At 41.0% G+C, this 17,676-nt stretch overlaps 2 protein-coding genes across 8 annotated transcripts; one reads left to right on the top strand and one right to left on the bottom strand.

Annotated features, from left to right (window-relative positions):
- The first annotated feature begins 942 nt into the window (after positions 1-942).
- Positions 943-9,040, top strand: ubtfl (upstream binding transcription factor, like). Of its 6 annotated transcripts, XM_087811282.1 has the most exons (20): positions 959-1,459; positions 1,844-1,918; positions 1,994-2,169; positions 2,236-2,319; positions 3,629-3,784; positions 3,855-3,919; positions 4,095-4,215; positions 5,634-5,744; positions 5,807-5,934; positions 6,030-6,171; positions 6,236-6,277; positions 7,151-7,264; positions 7,319-7,453; positions 7,523-7,633; positions 7,709-7,791; positions 7,874-8,063; positions 8,137-8,184; positions 8,264-8,398; positions 8,461-8,565; positions 8,621-9,037. In XM_087811282.1, exons 2-20 carry the CDS (start codon positions 1,864-1,866, stop codon positions 8,672-8,674), a joined length of 2,055 nt encoding a protein of 684 aa, XP_087667408.1. In that variant the 5' UTR covers positions 959-1,459; positions 1,844-1,863; the 3' UTR covers positions 8,675-9,037. The 6 variants fall into 6 exon arrangements, with proteins under 6 accessions (XP_087667403.1, XP_087667402.1, XP_087667404.1 ...); XM_087811278.1 differs by having other exon boundaries at positions 950-1,459; positions 7,523-7,791; positions 8,621-9,038; XM_087811279.1 differs by having other exon boundaries at positions 952-1,459; positions 7,322-7,453; positions 7,523-7,791; positions 8,621-9,038.
- Positions 9,041-9,698: 658 nt separating this feature from the next.
- On the bottom strand, positions 9,699-17,465 carry fastk (Fas-activated serine/threonine kinase). Of its 2 annotated transcripts, XM_087810763.1 has the most exons (12): positions 17,331-17,465; positions 15,369-16,112; positions 14,153-14,465; positions 13,272-13,459; positions 12,412-12,560; positions 12,132-12,348; positions 11,909-12,068; positions 10,813-10,904; positions 10,227-10,734; positions 10,050-10,164; positions 9,877-9,964; positions 9,699-9,794 (listed from the first exon to the last, which is right to left on the bottom strand). In XM_087810763.1, exons 2-11 carry the CDS (start codon positions 16,090-16,092, stop codon positions 9,878-9,880), a joined length of 2,553 nt encoding a protein of 850 aa, XP_087666889.1. In that variant the 5' UTR covers positions 16,093-16,112; positions 17,331-17,465; the 3' UTR covers positions 9,699-9,794; position 9,877. The 2 variants fall into 2 exon arrangements, with proteins under 2 accessions (XP_087666889.1, XP_087666888.1); XM_087810762.1 differs by having other exon boundaries at positions 9,706-9,964.
- Between the last annotated feature and the right edge of the window lie 211 nt (positions 17,466-17,676).

The following is a 17,676-nucleotide window of genomic DNA, read 5'->3' as shown; positions in this document are numbered from 1 at the left end:
AGATGATAAAAGATGGTGTTTTTTTCTAAATTATATTTTATTTCATCTCTTCCATTTATCCGTAAGAAGGGTTGAACGAGTTCTGATTTAAAACTTAAATTAATTCAATTTTTATTAAAAGTATCAAATTATAAAAAAGAAGTTATCTCAAGACACGTTACAGTTTAAGGAGGACTATATTTATATAGTTACATATAGTTTTTAAAATGAAAATACAGTTATATGGAATTGACGTTTAACTGTGTGCTTGGTTCTATTTTGCCATCGTTTATTTTCTGTGTCATTTTATTTAACTGTTTTAATCTGTACTGCCACCACAAAAAATAATCATATGTTGTGTTAACAACACTGGAAATAAATTTAAAAAAAACCAACTGATACTGATATATATAAGTATTTGTTGTGTGTACGATTTTGTAAAATAATATGCAAAACAAATAGACTCAAGGACTCATTCATTCTTCGGGCTATTAAAATTGTACAATTCTGAGTTCGGGGGCAGGAGTGGAGTAATAGTATCATGATGTTCTGTTCTATGTTAATCTTTGTATCCTTTGTCTTAGTTATTTTTCTTTGATCTATGTTCTTTATCTTTAGACTAAGATTGTATCATCTTGTTATTTCTCTTTTTTCTTGTTCTTATTTTATTTTGATCATTTTTTATGAAAAATTGCTGTGGATAATTTGGAAAAAAAAACAATTTCAATTGTTCTGTTTGTCATTTGATCAACAACAATTTGTGACATATATATGTTTTCTTCTTTTAATAATGTAAAATGTAATATGCATATTTGCCTAAAAATTAAACAACCGTAATCCATACTAGGAATGTCAACTGTAGTTTTAATTTCATTCTTCTTTTTTTTTTTAATGGCATTCTTGTCAAGTCGAGGACGTGACGTCACACGCGATTCCTCCGGCTGGTCGAACACTCCCACGCCGACAGGTGGCGTCACGCGCTCACGCTGATAGGTGGCCCTGATTGACAGGCGCGAGCTTGATGAAGGAGCTTCATCGGCATAAGAGGAAGTCCTGGTCGTGGTTCACCACAGGAGGACGCTCACTGTTTTCGCTCGCCTCCGCCTGAAGCTCCCGCTCGGTGTCTCCCCCTCTCTCCTCCCTCCTCCCCCGGGCCCCGGATCGTCTCACCCGGATTCGTTTTTTAATCTAGAAAATCGTTTTTCGGGTCTCCGTGCTCCTTCCAGGCGGGTTTTCTGCTTCTCCAGCCGGGGTCTCTGGTTTCATCCTCCGCCTTTGAGCTCATGTTTTCCCGGGAGTTCCTCCCCCTGCGGCGCTGGGCGGAGTTTCATCCCAGACTAGGCGCTTCTTTGTCGGTTCCATGTCGTCCTGACTCCCCGGGCCTCAGCGCGGAAAAACACACTTGGAGAGGCCCCAAATCCAGGCACCGAGCTCGGCGGTGATCACGGGCAGAAATCGGACTTTGAACCCGACCGGAGTGGTGAGAATTATGGCCTGTTTTTACTCCTTAATTTGAGGCTTTTCTGTAGCTTTTTTCGCTCTCTCTCTCTCTCCCCGAGTGGAGTCAACAGTCATGGCCGCCCCTCGATGAAGTTGTCGGGGAAGCAGCTGCTGAGTCAGCCGCCATGCTCCCGGTTCTCTCTACCGAACCAGTTTTTACTCCCGATCACGACGAGTTCACTTTGAAGTTGTCGTGGATCGCAGTCAAAGTTGTCGTTGAATTTCGTGACACGATTTTTGTGTCGGTACTCGAGCGAAAGTTCGACCCAAAACCAGACCCTTTACACTGATAGTAGACCAGGACTGACTGTGATAAGCATGTTTACAAGTGTGTGTTTGTGTGTGTGTGTGTGTGTGTGTGTAGGTGCTTCTTGGGTCAGCAGGATGAATGGGGGCGGCGTGTCAGTGGGTCAAAGTGGAAGACTTCAGATTGAACCAGGTGAGTTTGTTTGGATCTGAACATGTGTGTGTGTGTGTGTTGACCTGTGTGTGTTGACCTGTGTGTGTGTGTCAGAGGAGTGGGGTAAGGAGGACTGTCTCACCCTGCTGGAGAGGATCCAGGGATGTCTCCCGGACGAGGACATGATGAAGTACAAGACGACCGAGTCCCACTTCGACTGGGAGAAAGTTTGCTTCGGGAGCTTCAGCGGAGAGATGTGTCGCAGGAAGTGGCAGAAGGTCTCCACGGAGGTGAGGGTGAAAGGTGGACGGATCAGTGAAGGCGTTTTGACTTTTTTTTTTCCGCTCGTCATCCAGGTCCGGAAGTACAGAACCATGTCGGAACTGCTGGTGGACGCTGTGGACCTGGTGAAGAATCCATACAAGGGCAAGAAACTGAAGGTGAGTGGAGAAGGATAAGTGAAGCTACAGCTGGTCTCTGTGGAAGAAAAAAAGGAATATCGTGATTTATTTTCTCATATTGATCCATGTCGATTCATTGTTTGTGTTTTAGAAAACTTAAGAATGTACAATTATTTAAACGTTTTTTCTATTACAAGGAAAGAACTATCTAAACTCGACAAAAGGAGAAAAAACAACCCCTCTGACAAACAATACCTGTTAAATATAATAAGTACTATAATAACATATGAAAACTCTGCCCTACAGGTGGTTAAATATATATAACAGTCCAATCCAAGTTAAATAAAATAAATATAATATAAGAAACAGTGACCAACATGTGTAAAAAAAATTTAACAGTCCAGTCGAACAACAATATAAATCAAATTGAATAATTGTAGTAATAATTTGAGAAAACTGTGCTCAACAAGTGTATTCAAATAAAATATACCACTGTAGCAAAAATCCAAGTTAAATAAAAAGGAATATCGTGATATATTTTCTCATATTGATCCATGTCGAATTATTGTTTGTATACGCTTTAAGGAAACTTTAGAACGTACAATTATTTAAACGTTTTTTCTTTTACAAGGTAAGAATTATCTAAACTCAACAAAAGGAGAAAAAACAACGCTCTGACAAACAATTAAATATAATAACGTAAGAAAACCCTGCCCTACGAGTGTTTAAATATATATAACAGTCCAATCCAAGTTAAATAAAATAAATATAATATAAGAAACAGTGACCAACATGTGTAAAAAAAAAAAAAAAATTTAACGGTCCAGTCGAACGACAATATAAGTCAAATTGAATAATTATAATTGTAGTAATAATTTGAGAAAACTGTGCTCAACAAGTGTATTAAAATAAAATATACCACTCTAGCAAAAATCCAAGTTAAATAAAATAAATAATAACATTAGAAAACTGTTCAACACGTAAAAAAATATATATAACGGTCCACTCTGACAACAAGTTCAATACATTTCGTGAATTTCTCTAAGCGTGAATTTCTCTAAGGAGATGAATAAAGTATCTATCTATCTATCTATCTATCTAATAAATACAATATCAGAAAACCTTTTAAAACTATATAATTGTAATAATATAAGAAAAATATGCTCAACAAGTGTAGGAATATATAATGGTAAACTCACTACAAAATAAGTTGAATATGATCTTAACAATGTCAGAAAACTTCTCAACAAATGTAGAAAAATATACCCACCCACTATAATCTTGAACGAATAATGGTCCAGCAATGAGTGGGTTGACCTGATCTCTGCTTCTCCTCTGACCTCCACAGACCCACCCGGACTTCCCCAAAAAACCTCTGACCCCCTACTTCCGCTTCTTCATGGAGAAACGAGCCAAATATGCTAAGATTCACCCGGAGATGAGCAACCTGGACCTCACCAAGATCCTGTCCAAGAAGTACAAGGAGCTTCCAGAAAAGAAGAAGGTATGAAGGTCTTCTGGACTCTCGTTGCTCCAGATCCAGGCTCACCTGCTGCTGCTCTTGAATCCTTCAGCAAAAGTACATCACAGAGTTCCAGAGAGAGAAGGAGGAGTTTGAGAAGAACATGGCACGATTCAAGTGAGTGAGTCAGATGTAGAAAATGTTTCTGGTGACGGCTAACATTTATTATAGTATTTTATTAACTTCATTAGTGTGGCCCCTGAGGAAATTTAACAATGTCCCCTTGTTCTATATCGTGACTGTAGTGTTCTGGAGTTTCTCTATTGGGTCTTAAAGTCCTTGTGGTCCACAGGCAGGATCATCCAGATCTCATCGAGGAGAGAAAGAAGAACAATCAGCCAGAAAAACCCAAAACTCCTCAGCAGCTCTGGTACAACCATGAGAAGAAGACCTACATGAGGCTCCACCCTGAGGTGAGGAAGAATGATCGATGATGATGATGATGAAGATTGTGGTGGTGGGAGTGATGATGCTGAAGGTGATGATGATGATGATGGTGATGCTGAAGGTGATGATGCTTCTGAATGTAATGATGATGAAGGAGGTTGTGGTGGGAGTGATGATTCTGAATGTGATGATGATGATGCTGAAGGTGATGATGATTCTGAATGTGATGATGATGAAGGAGGTTGTGGTGGGAGTGATGATTCTGAATGTGATGATGATGATGCTGAAGGTGATGATGATTCTGAATGTGATGATGATGAAGGAGGTTGTGGTGGGAGTGAAGATGCTGAAGGTGATGATGATGGTGACTCTGAATGTGATGATGTTGATGATGGTGATGATGATGATGATGATGATGAAGGAGGTTGTGGTTGGAGGGTTAATGCTAAAGGTGATGATGCTCCTGAATGTAATGATGATGATGATGATGATGCTGAATAAGGTTGCACGATATATATATATATATATATATATATATATATAAACAATATCAATATCGTGATATTGGCACGTGCGATATGCATATCGAAAACATGTGTGATAATTCAACAAATAAATAACAAAATTCAAGCTGAAACCTTGTGTATTTTTTCACAATAAAATCCACCGTAAATGCAGCCCCTCAAAATGTCGGAAATATCGCTTCAGAGCGTCTAGATTTAAAAATTTGCCCCCGCACCCCCTAGAATGATCACACCTTCGGTGCGCGTCGTAGATTTCGTCACAAATATCTCGCCCCCCCCCCCCATTCGCCTCTGATAAGTGATATTTTTCTCTGATAATGTCGGCACCAAAGCGAGAAATAAACAAAAGGGAAATATTGCATCGTTTTCCTCATGTAAACCCCGGACCTCCGCTACAGGACTCACTCCTGCGCTCGACTGTTCGCGGCTACATTTTTAGGTGAAGGAAAAAATATCGATATCGCAATTCAAGACACCAATATCGAATATTGCAAATATTTCCAATATCGTGCAGCTCTAATGCTGAATGTGACGATGATGAAGGAGGTGATGGTGATGATGAAAGTTTTGAGGGTGAAGGTTGGGGTTAACATTATTATTATGATGATGATGGTGTTGCTGATAATGAAGATGATGATGATAAAGATTGTGGTGATGATAATGATCATAATGAAGGTGATGATGATGAATGTGATGATGGTGTTTGATGATGATGATGAAGAAGGTTGTGGTGAAAGTGATGATGAATGTGATGATGGTTTTTGATGATGATGATGGAGGTTGTGGTCATGAAGGTGATGATTATGAAGGTGATGGTGATGAAGGTTGTGGTGAACATTATAATGATGATAATGATCATAATGAAGTTGATGATGATGGTGATGATGAAGGTAGAGACGAGAACCTGCTCTGGTCCTCAGGTGAGTCAGAAGGAGCTGAAGGACGTCCTGAGGAGACAGTGGTCCCAGTTGTCGGACAAGAAAAGGCTGAAGTGGATCAGCAAAGCTCTGGAGCTGCAGAAGGACTACGAGGTAGAGCACGATTGAAGGCCGAAGAAGCACAGGGTCAGACTGACCAGCACTCGTGTGTTTAGGGCGTTTTGAAGGCCTTCCATGAAGCCCACCCGGACCAGAACCTGGAGGACCACGTGCGCTCCGTCCTCACAAAAGCAGAGCGACAGTTAAAGGACAAGTTTGACGGAAGACCCACTAAACCTCCTCCGTAAGTGAGACACATGTTGTGTGTCTGTGTGTGAGACACATGTTGTGTGTCTGTGTGCGAGACCCTCACACGTGTGTGTGTGTGTGTGTGTGTAGGAACGGCTACTCCCTCTACTGTGCCGAGCTGATGGTGAACATGAAGGAGGTTCCGAGCACGGAGCGCATGGTTCTGTGCAGTCAGCGCTGGAAGTTGATGACCCAGAAAGAGAAGGATGCGTTCCAGAAGCGCTGCGAGCAGGTGAGTGCCCCCTCGACCCTCCAGACGCAGTGTGGTCACTATTGTTGACGTTGTGCGTTTGCAGAAGAAGAAGCAGTTCGAGTTGGACCTTCTCCGCTTCCTGGAGGTCAGTGATCCTGATGAGACTTTTATAAGGAAGTACATCAGTGGCATCAGAAAACTGAAATGATTATCAGTTCAAATGTTGAAACTTTTCATCGAAATTCTGTTATTTTAAAGCCTTTATTTAATTATTGTTATTAGATTTAAATAATTTTTATATTGTAAGGTTGACATTTTTTTTTTTTTTTAAATGATTGAATTAAAAGCAATCAAACACTAGCAAAATGAACGACATCTCTTTAACACTAAAGATTGATATTTTAATTCCAATAATTAAAATTTAGTTTTTCTAATTTAACTACTTTTCAATTTGTAGCATTTTTAATTCTATATAAAAATGTTTGGTATAATAGCGCCTTCAAAAGAGTTTGTCACGTGATCATCAAAAAGGCTACAAATGAAAATATATGTTATACATTTTATTTTTGAATTATTGGAATTTTTACATCAATAAAATAAATATTAATATAATATAAATATTAATAATAAAAATTATATATATATATATATATATATATATATAAATTGTTAATTTTGAAAAAAATGAATAAAAAAATTAAATCAAACCTTCTGTATAAAAAATATTTATTCATAATTGATATTATAATAGCAATCTTTATGTGTAAAGTGTGTGTGTGTGTATATATATATATATATATATATATATATATTCCTTTTAAAAATATTTAAAAAATAATTAAAACCTACCGTATATAAATTATTGAATACAATTGTTAAAAATGAAAACGCCTAAATAACCCCAAATATAATTCAAGTCTCAACATTTAAAATTCTACCTTAGATCAATCAACATTCTGATGACACTTAAAAAAAACCTTCCATATTTGACGCAACTAAATGTAACGTCTCCTTTCAGAGCCTCCCGGAAGAGGAACGCAACCGTGTCATGACCGAGGAGAAGCTAGGGGGCAGCAGAGGGCTGATGGGTATCGCCTCCGGCCCCCTCCGAGCCAAGTCCCCCTCGTCAAAGGTAACCATTGTGATTGACGGGCGAAGTCAAGCTGCTAAGCTGGTTTTCGTTCAGGAGGCGTCGGACACGTGGGAGCCTGCAGGGGGCGCGAGAGATCGGCGGAAAAATGCCACTCTACCGGAAACGCCGAAGACGCCGGAGGAGATGTGGCAGCACAGCGTGGTGGGCGACCACCTGGCTAAGTTCAGGGTGAGCTTCGCTAATGCTAGCTCGCGCTGGGGGAAAAGCTAACGTCACTTCCTGCTGCTGGTTTCCCAGGGCGACCGTCGGAAAGCCCAGGTCGCCATGGAGGCGGCGTGGAGGTCGATGGAGAAGAAAGAAAAGATCGTGTGGATCAAGAAGGCGGCGGACGACCAGAAGAGATACGAGGTTGGAGTCCACGTGCGGACGTGCAGACTCTTGGTCGCCCCCAGGCTTGACCACCTGTTTCTTCATGTCCTCCAGAAGGAGCTGTTGGAGTCCAGGACCTCCGTGTCGTCCTCCGGCAAGAAGCCAAAGTTCGACGGCGAGCCAAAAAAGCCGCCAGTGTGGGTTCCCCAGATCTAGTTCTTCTTACTTCCTGTCCCGCCCTCTGTCTAACACCCTTATGACCCCCCATCCCACCAACAGAAGCGGCTACCAGATGTTCTCGCAGGAGCTGCTGACCAACGGCGAGCTCAACCACTTCAGCCTGAAGGAGAGGATGGTGGAGATCGGCAAACGCTGGCACAAGCTGACGCCGCCGCAGAAGGAGAAGTACAAGAGGCAGGTGGAGGAGCAGCAGACGGAGTACAAGGCTCAGCTGGAGGTCTGGGTCCAGGTACATCACTTGAGCAAAATCACTTGCATCGGAATCTTGAATTGTTTGTTCTAATCGTGTTCTTGTGTTGTAGTCTTTGGCGCCGCAGGAGCGACTCGCCTACGACCAGTTCACCACGGCGGTGAGTTTTCCCGCCACGATCGTTTTTCGCGTCCTGGCGTCGACTCACCCCGGCTCCGTTTTTTTTTTCTGTTCCTCAGAAGCGCCGAGGTGGCGCCAGAGTTCGCCCCCCACCGGCTAAGGTCAGGGTCACGGCGAAGGGCAAGATCCCCAACTCCAAGGTCTCCCCGCCGGGGGCGAGTGTCGGCAAGAGGGCGATGGCGTACCGGGCGAAGGTAAGCGACGAAACTCTTGAGGGTCGTGTGTGTTTTTAAATGACCCGGTTATATATCTGTAGCAGGACGTGACGGACTCGGAGGACGACAAGAGCGACTCGTCGCAGTCCGACGAGGACGAGTCGACGGGCAGCAGCGACAGCGATGATGACGATGAAGACGAGGAGGTGAGACTCTGAAGGTGTTTTTGATGAACGAAGGACTCACCGCCGTGTCTTTCAGGACGAGGAGGACCAGACCACTTCAGAGGGATCCAGCGACTCGGACTCGGACTAACCCGCCTGCCGTGCCAAGTGCCGTCTTTTCCGCCTCTTACCTGTAAGGGGGCGACGTTGTCTCTGTTCAGCTGAGGTCTTGACGACTTTTAGTGGTGACCTTGAGAACTCTGGGGGGTCACGTGGGCAGCGGCGTTGGAACTAGTACTTCAACAATTTTGAAAAAAAAAATGCACTTTTCCCAGCAGGAGGCTCCTGTGATGTCATCGACGACGAGAAACTGTCGAGTCGTGTTATTTTTCTGGACTGAAATAAAATGTTTTGGAAACAGAACTTTTTTTTTTTACTTCTGAATATTTTTTGTATCATCACTTCCTGTTTAGACAGGAAGTCTATGGATCTGTGGCATCTTATTATTGGATGGATGAATCAAACATTAAAATGTTTTTTTTTACTGAAAGTCTTAAGCATTTGTTTTTTAAAAATGAATTCAATAACTCATTGTGGGTTGTTTTCTTTTTCCAGTTTTATATTGTAATTCAATAATAATTTAAATGTTTATGCATTCTTTTATATAATGGAATTCAATCATTTCTATAAATTTAATTTTTAAACTCAAACGTTTTCAAAATAAATGCCTGAAAAATATAATTTAAATTAAATATTCAACACTTTCAGCCAATTTTGTAATATTTTGGTATTGCCTAGAGACACTTGTATACAAATATATTGAATTTAAAGAATACAAATAAAGACTGAATTTTGAATATCAGAATGTCAAACTATGTACATTAATTTTGAAAGTATTTGGAATTTCTTTAATATATTTATATATATAAATCAACCTTTCAATATACAAATTAAACATTTATAATATACATTTATAATTTAATATATAGAAGTCAACAGGACACCTGCAGGTCTGTTACCTGAACAGTATTTACTGAATAAACTAATCAAACATGTTGATCAGAGACTGAAATTCAATCTAAGGAAGCTGCTATACAAATAAAAATGACTTACTTACTATAGAAGTGTGTGTTTGTGTGTTTATAGTGCGACAGCAGCTCCCAAGACTCGTAATGCCTCAAGTTGATTTAATTCATAAACAAACATCCTGACAGACGAATAAATAAAAAGGGCTTTGGTTGCTGCACAAACTCCAGTGCGACCACCGTGACCTAGATATTAAAAAAAAAGAAGAATCATCCCCTCACCCTCACACTCCCACACACACACACACAAACACACATGCACGCGTACATCATGAGGAGGCGTCCAGAATCTTCTGCTGCAGGTACATCTTCACCTCCTCGATGCCGTTAAGCTTCTCCAGGTCCTTGTAGGGCAGCTGCGACAGGTTAGCGCCGTTAGCATGTTAGCATCAATAACAACAAAAGGCACGAAAATTGAAAATCAAACGTTCATAAGCTCACCTGCACGATCTCGTATCCCAGCAGACGCAGGTGTCGGTCCGTCATGGCCCGAGAACCCACCAGCACGTCCGAGTTGTGGCAGTAGTGCCACTTGTCCTTGACGGACAGCACCACCCTGTGGAGACCAGTGACGTCAGTGACGAGGTCATCGACCACAAACCTAAAGCCTGGACACACCTGCGGATGTGCCTGGACTCGGAGGGGCGCGAATCCACTTCCAGCTGGTCCGATTTGCGCGGCTGCAGCGCCGGGGGGGCTGCCGGCGGGGGTGCTGCCCCCTCGTCCTCCAGGAACTTGAAGAGCGATTCTTGCGGGGCCGGTTCCGAGGGTCCGGCTGAATGACTGTCGGAGGGGGCGCTGCTGAGCGAGGAGTCCTGACTCTCCAATGAGTTCTCCTTGGCTAGACCTGAATAGTAGTCGGACGGGGGGGTGTAGTAGGTCCGGAACGTGAGCGGCCCGCCAGACCGGACTGGACCCGCCGGCGCAAGCGGGGGCCGCGGTGTCCCTGGATTCTTGACGGCCTCCCCTTGCGAAAAAGTCTCCACGCTACCGCCGTCTTCCAACGAGGAAAAGGGGTCAAAGTTCTGAAAGTCCGACGTCATGGAATCAAGGTCGTCCGACAGTTTGGTGGTGGAGCGGTGCGTCGGCAGGATCCGACCAGAACCGTCCAACAGCAGCAGAAAGTCTGAAGAAGAACGTGTGAATTAGATCTGAAGGAGAACGTGTGAATTAGGGCCAAGAGAACCGGAACCGGAACACTCACCCGTGTGGTACCCAGGCTCCAGGATCTGGTCCTGCATGAAGTTCTGCTCCCCGAGAAGCTGCCGGAGCGCCTCGGACACCAGACCCTTGTAGCTGAGAGACAGAGGGAACAGTGGGTCCAGACTCTGGTGGGCTACAGCAAAAATCCCCCGACCAAACTGAAAGTTTGTTTCTAAAAGAGATTTCACTAGTTAAGAGGTTTATTTTTAAAAGAGTAATCTTTATCGGTCAAGAATCACAAGTACGTTTGTAAGAAAATTCTCAAACTTAATATTGCAATATTTCTGTAACCTTCCTGTGTCGATATTCAACAGCACTGTATCCTATTTTATTATATCATAGTTGTTTTACTCTTTACATTTTGACAAATTGACATAAAATAATTCGAGTCATTATGTCCTCCACAGCTTAAGGAACAATGAGAGCGATGACTGAGGATAGGAGGATACAGTGGACTCCGGAAGTGTTTAAAGCTGATGTTTGGAAAATGTCCATATACTTAAATATCGTTTTTATGGTAATTTCTAAATGTTTGTTTTATAAATCACATTTTGTTTTTATCATAGTTCTTTTATGGTTTATATTTCCATGCAGTGTTTTTAATATAAAATGATTAGATTTTTGTTTGTTCAAATTAACATGCAAATATTCACAGCGTTTGTTCATTTTTGTGTTGCGATTAAACTTCCCGCATCTTCTAATAGTCATTACGTCCTGCCACGGCTAGATAAATGATAAAATCCCGCGAGATCTCGGCGATGACTGAGGACGAGAGGATACAGTGACTCCAGCAGCTGATGTTTGGACATATTTTGGTTTGAAAACAAATGAAAGCAGTTACGACTTCATCAAGAGTCATGTGGTCTGTAAATACTGCAACACCAGAGTCAAATACTCGACAATACTACAAATATATTCTTGTTACTAAAGTATCACTTGTTCACTATATATTGAATCGAATCATGATTCTTGCCGGTACACTCCTCTATAGTGTCTATGATGTTATTTCTGAGAAAGAAATCTTGTCTTTTTTAAAAATAAAACACCGTTAATAATAAATAAAGAGCCTCTTGCACAGGTACCACTGGACCAAGTACCTGTACTTGCGGTTGACCTCATCAACGGTGAGCATTTGGTCAAACATCAGAACCCTTTGGTCGTCGTTGAGGCGAGGCCCGGTGTACTCCGGGTACTCCAGAGACACGGCAGTGTCCAGCAGAGAGAGGTAACGCCGGGCGATGACGGCGTAGGGACTATCTGCGGGGACATGGATGTGAAGCTGCTGGTCCGGGTTAAGGGGGGTCAGTCGGTGAGACTTACTGGTAACGTTGTCGATGAATGTGGGGCAGAAGACTCGTGGCAGGACCAGCTCGGGGACGTGGCCCAGCTGGAACAAGGACATGAGGATGTTGACGGTGGCGAGCGGAGAGCTGAGCGCCTTCAGGTCCACCACCTCCTCCAGGCAGGAGAAGAACTGCTTGTGATTGGCCGGGTGGTAGCTCATCCTGCTGAAGGGGAAGACCAGCTTCTGGATCACCTGAGAGGAACACATCGGATCAGACCAGGACAGACTAGTGTGGGGGGGTTCAGCGTTTGTTACCTTGCTGTCCAGAACCTCGGCCCTCTTCACCACGAAGTCTGCTATGGCGTCCAGAAGTCGGGTTTCCCTGAGTCGGTGTCGGGCCACGTACTTTGCGATCAGAGCGACCGTAGAGGGAGTGATGACGTCCAGCATCCTGGGCAGCTCTCCTGGAGGGGGATGAGGGTTAGGAGAGTTATACATGTACATAAGTGTCATCAGAATATGGTTGAATTTTACATTTTAAAATTCAAATGTTGTTTTGTAAAGCATTGCATATTTTTCAAATAATTAATTAAATTAAATTTCTATATGAAAAGGCTGAATTTTCTTTTTGAAAATGTAATCGATACATTTGAACATTTTCACAATTAATTAATATTATTAACACATACAGTTTGATATATATATATGTATATAAATATAATTATTAGAAATCGGTCACTTGACAAACTTCTTCAATAAAAAGAAGATCTTAAAAGGTTTTTTTAATTCAATAAAAAGACGACTTTAAATAGTTTTCGTTATAATAAAAAACAACTTAAAAACTTTTTGAAATTACTTCAAAAAATGTTTTGGAAATGAAAAGAAAATTCTCTTTAATAAAAAAAACATCTTAAAAAGTTTATATTAATATATTATAAACACACACATATTATATATATATATATATATATATATATATATTTTTTTTTTGTTTAATTATATATATATATATATATATATATTTGTATTTCTAGTCTTTGCTAATGCTGGTTCTCCAGTGTAGAAATATTATGTTTCATAATAATTTAATAAATAATAAATATTGTCAATAATGAAATGATGAAATTGTATTATTTAAAAAAAAATAATTGGCAAGACTGGACCAAAAGACGGACCTGCGAGGCTGCTGATGAAGCGTTCCTGCTGGTTCTGATAGAAGATCTGGGAGCTGAAGATGAACTCCAGACTCTTGTTGCTGGCCTCGCTCACACACGCCGCCAGCATCTCGTCCAGCAGGACCAGCTCCTGGTCCCGGACCGCCGGCACACTGGCCAGTATGTGTTTGACCAGACGGAGGATTTTCCTGGAGACGAATAGAAGTAAATCAGCGTCATCAGAATATTGAATAGTTGAATTGTTGAAACTTTTAATTATTTTATATTGAAATAATGTTTAAGCAATTCATTTTTTATTAATAATAATGGAATTCAATAATTTGTATATCAAAAGGATACATTTGTTTATTTATAACGTGAATACTTTTTTTATGAATATAGTTTGATATTCTAATTTGAATGACCTAAAAAATGTACTTAATATAATATTTTTTTAAATTTGTAGCCTTTTAAATGTAATAATCAAAGCAAGTTTCATGATCGAACTTTCAGCCAATCATGGGACGTGCAGAAGATCATGTGACAAACGTAGAACCATCAACAGCTCTTGGTTTTGTCTGGTGTCACTATTATACCAATTTTTTTTATATTGAATTTAAAAGCTACAAATTAAATAAATACTCAATTTAAGAAATGTATCTCTGAATAATAATAAAAAAAATAAAAATAAAAAAAATTATAAAATAAAAATAAAGAAATCGCTATAGAAATTGTTCAATTCAATAATTTCAATTAAATGCTTAAAAAAACAACATAAAAACGTTTTTAAAAGATTCAAAGTTTCATCTTTTGATGAGATATGATTAGATTTAACCACTAAATATTCTGACGACACTGATAAACTAAGCATCCACACATTCGTCACATGACCGATCACTGACCTGTTGATCGTCCTCAACTCGGGGCTCTGGGTTGAGGTGGATTCTCCTGCTGCAGTTTCCAGGGGTTCCTGCAGGGCGCGCCACTTGAACTTGTAGTAGGACAGGAGCAGGAAGAGGGTCTGTGGGTGACACTCTCGCTCCAGGTTCCTCTCTAGACCGGACAGACATGCCTCCGTCAGAGGGTGCTGAGACCGCGGGTGAAGCTTCATGATGGAGCTGAAGACCATGGACAAGTCTTTCTGGTTGAACCGGTCTAATCTGGACTTGGATTCTGCCTCCAACACCTGGACCACCTGAGAGTCAGCAGGAAGACCTGAGGACACACCAGAGATCTATGAAGACTTTTTTATTGGCCGTTTTCTTTCGAATTGCAGTTTGTTTTTTGTGTTTGTTCCATTTTATTTAATCCCTTAAATGTTGCTTCAATAAAAAAAACATTTAGATCGTTTTTTGTTATAAGGGCGAAAAAAGGCTTTTGAACTATTTTTTTATTGAAGTGAAAACAGTTTTGATGTCGTTTATTTTCAATTTAAATTTTGTATTAAAGTCCTTATTTCTTATTGGTATGAAAAACAATTGAAAGTCCTTTATTTAAGTGAAAAGTCATTTTTTTAATTGGATTGGAAAAAGTTTTTAAGTAGTTTTTATTACAATAAAAAAACTTTTTGAAGTCTTTCTATTGAGTGAATTTTTTTTTTTTTTATTGAAGTGAAAACGTTTTATAGTGATTTTCTTATTTTTTTTATTATTGAATTGAAAAATAAAGTTTTTAAATTACAATTTTTAGTGTAGAAAAGTTTTGAAAGTCCGTTCTTTTATTGTTAAAGCGAGAAACATTTAGAAATTGTACCATTATATTGAAATTAAAAGTTTTGAAGTCGTTCTTTTTCTCCATTTATATCAAAACTGTTTTTAATAACCCTTTTTTTTATGCAAGTTAGAAATATTTGTTTCTTTTATTGAAGTGAAACAAGTTTTAAAGTCTTTTTTTTCCTCAATTCATGTCAAACTGTTTTTTACTAAACATTTTTTATTAAAGTGAATAAACATTTTTATGTTGTTTTTTAATCAAATGAAAATGAAATTTTTAGTTTTATATTAAAATAAAAAAAATCTGTTCTTTTGCTTATTTTTAAGTGTTTTTTTAAGCAACTTTTTAAATGTAATTTCTTTTTTCAACGTCATCGAAGCCACTCTTCCTGAGGCGTCGACTCACCCAGCGTGGCCACGGCGTACAGACAGTTGACGATGCTGAAGTTGTCAAACTTGCCACAGTCCTGAACTATAGCGCAGCAGAGAGTCTGGAAGTCCTGCTGCTCCAGGATCTGTCGCCCGTCAGAACCGGCCGCCGACCCGGACCCCTTGGCTTCCCTCGCCGCCTGCGACCCCTGCAGCAGCTGCCCGATCCTCTGCAGGGCCACGGGGTAGTGGTTGTGGGAGATCTTGGCCGGGTTCTGGGTCAGCCAGCGCAGGACCTCGTCGGGCCGCCGCGAGCGTTCGATCAGACGCTTCATGGTGAAGAAAGTGTCGTAGCTCATCTTCTCCTGGATGAAGGTCCAGGCCTTCTTCCTGCCCACGGGTGCCGACTGACCCCCGGCCGGTAACCCCGATCCTCCGTACGCGTGGAAGTGGGCTTGATGCATATAATGGGGGGCGATCGGGGTCAGGTGCGGGGACGACAGGTGGGCGTGATAGTGGAAGTGTGCTTCTCTGTGGGAGTCGTGGTGGCGCCCGGGGTACAGGGCGTAGGCGGGGTGGGGGGGCATGTGGGAGGGGTGAGGCACCTCCAGCATCCCTCCCCTCCGTCCCGGCTTGTTCCCGCCTCCCCCCCCTGCCGTGTAGAGGCGAGCCGTGTACATGATGAAGCACAGAACTGGACAGTGACCCAGGAGGAGGTGGGCTCTGAGAAGGCGGCGCCCCCTAAGGGTCAGATTTAGCATAGTAGTGCGAACAGGACGTCCTGCAAGTGAGACACAGTCAGAGGGATGACAGTTAAACAGCAGAACTGTAGCTTCTGTAGTATGTGTATTAAAAATATTGTACTAGTAGTTATTGTTTTGTTATAAATGTTAATTGTTTTTTATATTTTAGAATGATTTATTATTTTTAATTAAAATAGTTCAAGTCTTTCCTTTTAATGAACATTTTTTAAAAGTTTTCCTTTTTTGATTTTGACGTTGTTTCTTTTATTGAAGGTAAAAAATAACTTTAAAGTAAAAGTTAAAAAATACATTTGGAGTTGATTTTTTTTTTTAATTGAAATGAAAAAAGTCGTTTCTTTTATAGAAATCAAATAAAAGATTAAAGTCGCTTTTTTATTGAAGTCAAAACCATTTTAGTAGATTTTTTTATTGAAATGAGAAAAGTAATAATTCTTTTAAAATCAAATAATTTTTTTTATTGAAAAAAAAAAAAATCTTTTTTGATGGAAGCACCTTTTTGGAATTAATTATAATGTTTTATGTGCTATTATTATTGTTATCATTATTGTTATTATATCATTATCTTTACTTGTTTATTGTTTTTAACACGAGTGCTGTATATCTTAAAATGTGAAACGATAGAGTTTGTTCTAGAAAATATGCTTCCTTAGTTTTTCTTTCAGATTTGTGAGACTAGAATAGAGATTATATTAGTTTGTATTTTGTTCAAATCTGGATATTTATCCAGAACTATTGTTGTTGTCTAAGGAGATATAATATTTTAGTGATAGTTTCAGTTGTGAAATGATACAAATGTATAAATTGTTTTATTTATTTATCCAAAAAGCCTGGTTAAGTACATTTTTATTTACATTTATTAAATGCATTTAACTCAGAAGAATTGCCTAAAAAAACCCGTGACCCCCCAAAAAACCTCAGAATATTGCTACTCATTTGTACATTCAGAATATTTTCACTTTAGTTGAAGTCCACTCTGGGGTCTCCATGGTTACCATCATTCTCCTCGCCATCATAAATGTGGTCAACACAAACAGAGGTCACGTGATCAGAGCAGCAACAACAACACCAAACGACCCCGATGACGTCAGGGCTCGTGGATCTGATTGACAGCTGTCCGTTCTCATACGGAAGCGTGAGTTAGCATGAGGCTAACAGCAACATGCTAAGCTCGCAAGGCGCAGACTCGCCGCAAGCTCCGTGTCTCGGTGTCGTGAGTGGGTCAGTGTGAACGGTACCTTAGGGTTCGGGGACCCGCCGGCGGTCTGGGTCCGCACAGCGAGGCCTCGTCCAGACTTCAGCTCGTCCTCAAGTCCAGGGACGCATCCTCATGTTCCCGGCATGCAACTCTCTCCAGCGCACCACCGCGTCCGCTCACCGACGCGTGACCCCGCGGTCATGGACACCCCAATATGACGCGCCCCTGTCCTCTGAACAACCTTTGACCCCGGACAACTCTTTCGGTTCTGAAACCCAGAACTCTCGCGGGCTGCAGCGCGGGACTGGACTCTGAGCTGTCGCCGCCAGGGGGCGCCATAATGTCGACCTGCCTTTTCCCACGAAGAAGAAGTGTTAGTTAATCAT

This window comes from Callionymus lyra, chromosome 16 (assembly GCF_982586985.1).
Source record: "Callionymus lyra chromosome 16, fCalLyr1.hap1.1, whole genome shotgun sequence".
Taxonomy (NCBI): Eukaryota; Metazoa; Chordata; class Actinopteri; order Syngnathiformes; family Callionymidae; genus Callionymus; species Callionymus lyra.
This window is presented reverse-complemented; position numbering and strand designations above follow the sequence as displayed.

Excerpts from the sequence above, each read along its gene's own strand:
- ubtfl (XM_087811276.1), top strand. The coding sequence starts at position 1,864 with ATGAATGGGGGCGGCGTGTCAGTGGGTCAAAGTGGAAGACTTCAGATT. Across the intron at positions 1,919-1,993 it reads AAGACTTCAGATTGAACCAG|AGGAGTGGGGTAAGGAGGAC; the intron begins GTGAGTTTGTTT and ends TGTGTGTGTCAG. Across the intron at positions 2,170-2,235 it reads GGCAGAAGGTCTCCACGGAG|GTCCGGAAGTACAGAACCAT; the intron begins GTGAGGGTGAAA and ends CTCGTCATCCAG.
- fastk (XM_087810763.1), bottom strand. The coding sequence starts at position 16,092 with ATGCTAAATCTGACCCTTAGGGGGCGCCGCCTTCTCAGAGCCCACCTC. Across the intron at positions 12,069-12,131 it reads ATTCATCGACAACGTTACCA|ATAGTCCCTACGCCGTCATC; the intron begins GTAAGTCTCACC and ends ATGTCCCCGCAG. Across the intron at positions 10,905-11,908 it reads GAGGTCAACCGCAAGTACAG|CTACAAGGGTCTGGTGTCCG; the intron begins GTACTTGGTCCA and ends TCTGTCTCTCAG.